Consider the following 9,568-nt stretch of genomic DNA (forward strand, 5'->3'; position numbering starts at 1 on the left):
AATGCTGCCAACCGCACGTCACTAAATATCTCCGCTGGCGCGTAATTAAAAACGTTGTTATTTTTTGAACAGACCTCGTATATTACTTCAGAAAAGGAGTTAATGGAAATTCTTGAGTCTATATTTTCTACATCAATAAGCCTTCAAACCTTTATAAAGATTTATTGCCCGTCCCATTCCAATGGTCTGTCGTAACAAAAGATATTTTCTTAATTAATTTTTTTTTTTTTTTTACAAAATCCATCTCGCAAGTTACCCATTGAATTTAAAATGAAAATTCATAATTTTTTGATAGCCCTTACTCTTAAGTACTTCTTTAAAAAAAAAAATAATAATAATTAGCCAAAAATTTCCACCTTCCTAGAAAACTACAACTTTTTATTTAGAATTAAATAATTATGGCTGTATATTTGTATTTTTTTTAGAATTAAAAATGAATCTTTTTTTTTAATTTATTATCAACACTTAGGGATTATATTCTTACAAATTAATTTTACCGGAAGTCTTCCCTTTCCGATTGAGAGCCCCAAAAACTAAAAAAAAAATATGTTTCCGAAACTTCAAATTTTTTAAGGCTCAAAACATTTTGAAAAACAGTTACTAAAATAACTTAATAACCCTTCCTTGATGGAATAATTCCCAAATTAAAAAAAATGAAAAATCTTTTTTTAAATCTTTATTTTAATTTATTTAAAATCATTTTTAGTGAATATTTTAATCGTTAAAAAAGCCGCCTGATGCATGAGCTCACAAATTTTCAATAAGTTTAAATCATATTTTCCGAGATGGTGATGCTAATAACCTACAATTATATTCAATTTTAGTTATTGCTTTATTTTTATGAGCATCTTGAATTCAAAAATTAAAATTAAAAGATTTAAATATCATTCAAAATGGATTTAAATGTATAGTCAATTAATTGCCGTTTTTTAAGTATCCTGAAAATATTAATTTTAAAAAATTCACAAAACGGAAGCAGTTTTTCGCCAATTATTTTAACTTTTTTTTTTCTTTTCATCCATAAAACATTTTTCTTCGTCCAGCGATGGCGATTTATTTGTGTATATGAATATACGTAACGATATAACGTAATTAAAAAATGGATATCTAATTTTGAGGAAACCGGTTCGGCAATGAAAAAGAAACCTCCAGGCCGTGAGCGAACCGTCCGTACACCACAGAATGTTCAAGCTTTACAAGATGCTGTCACACGAAGTCCACATCGGTCAATCCGTCGTCTCTCAGCATCTTTACAATCTCATAGTTCAAGTGTTCGAAGGATGTTAGTGAAGGACTTGCAATACCATCCGTACAAGTTGCAGATCGTCCAGGAACTGAAACCGAACGATGCGGTTGTGCGAGCACAATTCTGTAATGTAATGCTTCAGAAGATAAATGATAACGAAGAGTTTGTTCACGAACTGTGGATATCAGACGAAGCGCATTTCCACCTCAGTGGATTTGTTAACAAGCAAAATTTCTGATACCGGACACAAGAAAATCCTACACCAGCGTCCGTTGCACAGCCAGAAAGTGACCGTGTGGTGCGCTATGTCATCTTACGGTGTTATAGGCCCTTATTTTTTTGGGGATGACAACGGTCTTGCGATTACAGTGATGTCGGCTCGTTACGTAGCCGTGCTTGAAACCTTTGTTGTGGAACAACAAAAGAGATTTCCTCCGATTCTTAACACAGCCTGGTTTCAACAAGGCGGAGCAACGTCACATACTGCACGAATATCGACGGCAGCTGTACGCCGATTGTTTGGACAACGTGTCATTTCATGAAACGGTGACATTAAATGGACTCCCAGATCGCCTGATATCTCAGCTTGCGCTTACTTTTTGCGGGGTCACCATAAAATCAAAGTGTTCCACTGTAGACCTGCTACAAAGGAAGAACTGAAGGCAAAAAAGATCCGAGAAGCAATTGCGGAAATTCCAGTTGAGATGTTACGTCAAACCATTAACAATTTAACGAAGAGACTTCGTGAGTGTTTACGTAGAAGAGGAGGTCATCTTTAAAAAATAAACTAAAATGTATGTATCCTAAAATGGTAACATTTGTACAATTACATGAAATAAAATTCATTTTCTAAAAAAAATTTTTCATTAACGTTACTTAATTTTTAAAATTTCCCGTTTCTTTGAATCACCCTGTATTAATAGGCATCAATAAAAATTGGCTTTTTGCTTTAGTTATGTATGAAAGGCAAACAACAAATAAGACACATTTATCATTCTACAAACAAAATGTTTATCATACTCATACAATAAAATATTATAGCTTTAAACTTTCTAAAAGTGTAATCAGTCTATATTACTAACAAGTAATAATTGACGACCTGTATATTTATGGATCCAGGAAATTAGTTTTATAATAAAATTGAAAAATCTAGGGAATCGTCATTACATTCTTTCTAATCACTTTTCTATTAGCACGTATAATTGTTTCATTTCATTCATGAATATTCACTTCAAAATATGAAACAAATTTTAAAAAGGTACAAAAAGATAATTTTTTAAATGTTTCCTATTACCTGCATTATAAATAATCTTGATAATTCTGAGCAATTACTTGATCAACTTCCATTTTGTTCATACTTTAGCATACCATAGTGGATATGCTTAAATCAGGAAAACACAATAACTAAATGTCGGAAAGCAGATTTGGACAACGGGTGACTCGAGAAAAGTCAAAGTTCGCGCCGTGTTGTGAATACTTTAGTCAATGAGAAATCAGTTTTGTTTGTCAGGCGACCTTTCCAGGTGCTAATCCGTTCTGTGGAGAGAACTTAGAGTTAAGATTAGAATTACAGTAAAAGTTAGACGACTAATGTAGTTAGAACTAAGGGGTAAATTACACAATTATGGCAATACCATGTCCTAAGGCGATTGGCCGAATTAATGTTTAAACGATAATACCACAGAGATCCGGATACTGACTTACGTAAAGAACATCGTTGTATTTTTTGAATAAAATTCTGAGATACGCGATTGACGGTAACGTATCTCATTAACCCTTGTAACCTAAGTCAAACGGCATCAATACCTGGTATTCGGCGTAAAACTCGGTTAATCTAGTTTGAAGATATGAAGCAAAACGATAATTGTCAAAACAGAAAGGCAAAAAGTACGCTTACCAGCCCCTGGATGAGATTGTCCGAATACATAATCAAACTGACGTAATGAAATCATCGAATTAGAACAGGAATATGACTTTGAGTACAGCAACAACAAAAAAGATCCTAAGGCAGTGATTCCTAAAATATTCCGAGTCCCGGCACCCTTTTTCAATCAAAATTTTTCCATGGCGCCCTACCCTAGGTAAAAGTATGACTACTCGTAAGCAAGAGAAAAAAATAAATAAAACTCGTGTATCTTCATTATTTTTTTACTTTATTAACGTAAAATTAATAATTATAAACGTCATGGTTCAGTTAATTATCAAGCTTTTACAATATTTTGCGGCGCCCCTGTGAAGAGGCCGCGGCGCACAGTTTGCGAATCACTGTGTTAAGGTGCTGAAGGGTTATTGAACCCACTCCCCCCTAATTCAAAGGGGGTTTGAATAAGACTGTACACAATCAGGAAGAATTTTAGTTGCCTAAGGGGCATTAAATTAAGTTAAAAAACTTACCTAGCCTTTGAGAACAACTATGAGATACGTGATCCATAAGGTCTGTGTCTCTCTAACCCCATGATCAATGGTAACAAAAATTAAATAACATCAATGACCTACATGCAGAAATAATCACGCCAAATCGGTACATCCAGTCAGAAATAACAAGCAAAAAATAAAGTCAATATGCATCTTTTAGGAATTTTTCAATGCTAAAACTGAAATTTTTTTGTTAGAAACGACAAGATAAACAAAAACAGTGTCATAAAAAATTTGACTCGAATAGTATACTTTCCCTTCCTGCATGGCTACACAATGCAAACTATAACTTCTTGGATGCATAGCAGACCGTATAGCTATACAGTATAACGTAGCCAGGACAGTAAAGATTGCAAGGAAGTAAAATAAAACCAACCTCGATTTTTTTTTTTATATTATAAAAACAATTACTGAGCTTTAAACTCGCCTACAAAGAAGTAGTCCATAAATTGCAATAATAAAAACTAATTACATGCCAGTAATCATAAGTCGAATAATTACAAAAACACAATAGGTTTAAAAAATGGGCTCGTGAAAATAAAAACACGTTACAGCTCAATACAATAAAAAATTTCTAATAAAAAAGAAATATGATTAACATACTACGAAATTATGCGAATTTAAGAAAAAAAAACAGAGTCCACTTATTCTGTTTCAATTATATTAACGTAAAAAAAAAAATTATATTAGCGTATATAATATTTTATATCCTGATTTTTATAGATGTTTGACATTTTATGCCCCTTCTAATAAAAAACCAAACATAATTTTAAACCGACATATTTCGGATGGAAGTGTGTTACCCTGTTTTGTGCTTGATATTTCCAGACCGGATAGACCGATTTTAATAAAATTTGAAACTATGATTTCTACATATAGGTCATTGATGTCACATAATTTTGTTCATAATCAGTCTAGGGGCAAAGACATATGAGCCTTATGAATTCCGCATTTCAAAATTTTACTAAAAAGATAGGTAAATTTTTACATATAATATAACGCCCCTTAAATATTTAAGATACTAAACGATGGTGTTTGGTCTTATTCAGACCCCCCTTCCCACCATAAAGTTCTGGGGGACAAAAAAAATTTCTTTTTAGTTGTTTCTGGAATCAGTCAAATTTTTTTTCTCGTTACATGATTCCATTTCATTAATATGATGCTTCGGTTAGGAATTTCATTCACGGTTGTGGGGAGGGGGCAACAAGTATTTTTTTTTTGCTTTTTTGATCAATTATACTGTTTTGATGATGTCTTCAGACTGAATCAAACGATTTTTATGAAATTCTGTTCGATGTCTTCTGAATACGCATCATTTAATTTTAGTCAATTCGATCAGGAAGATGGGAAAGCATCAAAAAATTTTAGTCAAAGATTAGAATAATTTTTTTACATAATTCAATACCTCTTAGCATGTTTATACACTACTGATTCGTGTTGTATCCCATCGGTTCCCGTTTTTTAATAGGCCTTTTTTATACTTAAATGGATTAAACCTAAATCATTTTTAACAGCGTCGGTACCCCCAAGCATACAGCGAAATCAATTTTTAATCGGTTCAATAGTATTTTAAATTTGCAACCACAAATCCAGGATATTAATCCCATAAAATATTTGCGGTCAAATAAGATATTGCTTACGTAGAGCCATCGACATCGATTAACATTCTTGGTAAGAAAATCAGCAAACAATGATATTCCATAACCAAGAATAGATTAAAAAAATTAGTCATAAGTGCGCCGAAGCGAATCCAGGAATATAATAAATCTACAGGAGCTAATTGATAATTTTCCCTCCTAAGCAGTAGTCTTTCGAGGGCCAAGTCCTTGTTGGCTTTTTTGTTATGACACTACCTAGCCAAATATTTTTAACGATCATTTAAAATGCTAATTTTCACTTTATCCGGTGAACACTATATTATTTCGATCGGACTGAGAATACCGAATGATTTATTTATAAGGAAATACAAAATTTAGACCGGAAAGGAATTTTTTTATGTAATCAGTGAGGAATGTGTTACACAACTGAAATGTTGCGTTTCTCGGTTGGAGGACGTAAAAGGTGTATGATTTTCTCATAGCTTTATGATACAATAATCCAACAGGATACAGAGATAGATATTGATGACAAACACATTACTTAGTATTTCCGTGATGAATAAATTCCAACTTTTTTTTATATGCAATACTTTAAATTTAATTGTACGATCAGTTTGTATATTAATTATTAATTCTGTGCGAGTCTGTTTCTAAAAATATTAATTAATTTTTCTAGTGAAAAATTCATATAAAATTAAAACAGATCAGTGAAAAATCAAATCCCCAAAATGCGTCGTACGACTATTCTGAACTTGATTTGAATTTTGAAGAGATTCACTGAAAATTGGCTCGATTCAATCAATCACAGTTTAGAAAATTTTACCTGCATTCTTGTTCAATAAAGATGGGTATCCATTACACAAACCGCGCGAGGTGATTCCGAAACGGAAACATGACTTTCTCAAGCGACAAAGTGAATACTACCGCATCTAATGCTTTACTACAGGAATGTTTTTGAGCGAGTTTAGTTAGGAAAGTTGAACGTCAGTATGGACGGTTGATTGTTTGTTTTGTTTCTTTTGTTCGACGTGTGGCAGAAAATGGCAAGTGTAAAAAGTTAATTCAAATCTACAGCATGAAACAGTGGTAATGAAACTCAAAATTATCACAATTGACAGCTTCGCAAAGACGCCTAGTGAAATAGAAAAGGTATTGCAAACTTGTGTAGTTGTCTCCAGCGATCAAAAATCTAAACGGTTAATCTTTCCTGAAATTCGAAATGGGTTTTCAAAAATTAAGAAAAAAGCCGGCAGAGTTGTACAACTATCCCTCAATATCTAGTATATTCTAATAAGATTTCACGATGTTTTTAAAAGTAAGAGTAAAAGTCTTAACATTTTAGTTTCAGTTTTTTGTCCTGATTTTGTTTTTAATTTTCTACTTTAAGTTTTTATTTTGTTTTCATTTTTGTTATTCTATTACGTTTTGTAATCATATTTCCTGTTCTGTTTTCCCGGCGTTCTTATTTAATTATTAATTGTGGTTTTTTTAATTTTACTTTTTTAGAACATGTACATCGTGTTCGGGCGATGATAACGCCGAAGCCTTTTTCGCCCAGAAAAAGCCAAATAAATAAAAAGCTTATTTGCTAGCAATATTAATTTCTAACATTACTTGTAGAGTAAAAACCGAATATTAAAATTTCATTTTCATTACACATTTTAACAACTTGAAAAGACATAATATAAGCAACAAATGATTATGACCGATGATGACAGTATTTTCTTATCACCTCGGCCGACTGTAATTAAAATTAAATGGCATCAATATATCTCTACTTAGAGGTCATCATGTAAAATTTCACAAAAATCTGTTAATCCAGTCTGAAAAAATAACAAATAAAATGATAACTGATGAATAAAAGTAGAATATATAGGCTTACTACCTCCATTACTGAATAAACCGCCCAAATGCATTACCAGAAATGATACACTAATGTAATAAAATCATCGAATTAGTACAAGAATATGACTAAGTCCAGAAGCAACAAAAAAAGAGGTTTTCACCACCCCTTTATTGGGATTTAAATAATACTGCACACCATCAGAAAGTACCCTAACTGCCTAACAGATATTAAATTATTATGTGAAAAAGATGTTACGTACTTTTTGAGCAAAATTTTGATATGTGACCATTATTTAGAAAAACAGAAATATTAACTTATCCTTTTATATATATGAAAGTTCAATCGTAAAATTCATTAAAAAGAATAATCACTTAATTTTCAAAAAATTAAAATATCCATTTTTACAAACTAGAGTACATAAGTGTTTTCATTTAACTCAACAAAAAACTTCTGCAACAACTATGAGATGAGAACATACTAAGCTTTCATTGCTGTTTAAAAAAAAAATTACTTAACCATTTATAAAAAGTCTTGTAACCAATTTATTTAAAATAAAATTAACAGAATTTATTTTACGGCGAAAAAAATGCTCTGACAATGAATTTTTAAATAAAATAACTAGAAAAATGTTTAAGTAACCCAAAATTTTCTACAACTGTACCTGAATATGTATCAATAAAACTGTATCTATATTTAATTTGATTTACACTAAATAAGCTTTGCTTTCATGAAAGCATTAATTTTGAAGTACATGATTTAATCGGTGATTGGCATATAACAAAGACCTAAAAGTAACAATCAACTGGATTTTTAATGACAGTAAGTTATGACTTTATCCAGCTCCTTTGATGCAACATTGACTAAATTCATAACAAAAAAATTAAATAAGTAAAAAATATATGACTAAATTTTAAAAAAAACTTTAAAACCCCAATAATTAATTCATCATTCATAATCATTTGTAATCAAAGACTTGGATGAAAATGTTGTTATTTTTTTTCTATAAATGAAAGAGATTCATTTCAGAAACACCATATTGAACCAGTAAAACTATTTCAAGAATGCTTTTTTAGAGAGTACTAGATCCAGTACATAGTTAGCTTTAGACTTAGATGCTAAACACCGGAAAAAAAAGTAAAAAACAACTAAATTGCATATTCCATTGTTTTTAAATAATTAACAACCTGATACATGCACAGAAAACAATACTTTACAAAAAATAATAAACTGGAAAATCATCACCTAATTTCCTTTTTTGAAGAGAATTCTAAATTAATGAGTGTAACTTTTTTAAAAATGCTCAGTCATCAATTAAATACAGTTTTACATATAAAATTAATCAACACATTATCTAAAGTGATGGTTATTCAACATTTTATAACATCAGTAAAATGTAGGTAACAATGATAAGTGACTACATTAAAAGCATTATCTGTGATCGGCTTAGAATAAAAATATGCTAATTCTAAAATAGAAATAATTTTTAACAACTATAAAAGAAAAAGTAAAATGCTGGGAAATTTTGGATAATGAATAAAGTCCTGTAGAATATAAAGAGGTATGTTTTAAATTATAAACACCAATTTCAATGTAATGAGTCTGAAACTGGGTTATCCTGAAATTGCATTATTAATATTGTGTGACATACAGTCTCGCCTACATATACAAAATTATTAAATCAAAAAACCTTATGTCAAACAACACAATTTTGCACTTGTGTAAAATAAAAAATGAAAAACTCTATTTTCAATAAGTTAGTATGTACCAACCACAATAAGATGGATAATAATTTATGAATACGATTCATTAAAGAAATAATCACACAAAAATAGAAATGAATAAATAAGCTGATAATTAAATTCTCTGAATAAAGAAAAGTCATCACTAAATTTCATATGGTGGGGGAAGATGAATAATCCCCACCCCCAATCAAAGAATTTTATTCCTGTTTATATGGTATATTAATATTACGGTACTAATTTGCATAAACATCATCTCACCTCCATATTGTCCACAGCTTCTGGAGAATCAAAAACAACTTGATAGCCATTGCCGTGCATGTTTGGTTAATTTTAAATGCACAACAATAAAAAATATTAATAAACAAAGTAAAAAATGTTGTAAAACAAACTACATTTGGATAAGAAAATTCTATGTTAAGTTAAATAAAAAGGTAGGATAAAAACATAAAATTAAACGTAATGACATATTCACTTAACCAATTTTGTGTAAAATAATTTAAACCTCAACACAAATAATTATAACTTTATTACGATTACAATCTGATACGGCGCACAAAACCACCAATCACGACTATACAACCTGTAGAACTAAGTTACACGAAGTATGCGAGCACCACTGAGTAACACGACCCTAATAGCGAGACATACATCTTCGGAACGTCAAGGAAGCTGCATAACAATCGATTTATCGAAACTGCCTTAAATTTTAATATATCGACTC

General features: G+C 30.8%; 1 protein-coding gene across 1 annotated transcript in view; it reads right to left on the reverse strand.

Moving 5' to 3' along the window:
* Positions 1-9,515, reverse strand: part of LOC142320451 (CD151 antigen-like) — an 88,465-nt gene extending 78,950 nt beyond the window's left edge. The window contains exon 1 of the mRNA XM_075358230.1: positions 9,106-9,515. Coding sequence (XP_075214345.1) covers positions 9,106-9,165 — 60 coding nt within the window. The 5' untranslated portion in view covers positions 9,166-9,515. The remainder of the gene's footprint in view (positions 1-9,105) is intronic.
* Positions 9,516-9,568: the final 53 nt, after the last annotated feature.

The sequence above is a fragment of the Lycorma delicatula genome, chromosome 2 (assembly GCF_047948215.1).
Source record: "Lycorma delicatula isolate Av1 chromosome 2, ASM4794821v1, whole genome shotgun sequence".
In the NCBI taxonomy this organism is placed as follows: domain Eukaryota; kingdom Metazoa; phylum Arthropoda; class Insecta; order Hemiptera; family Fulgoridae; genus Lycorma; species Lycorma delicatula.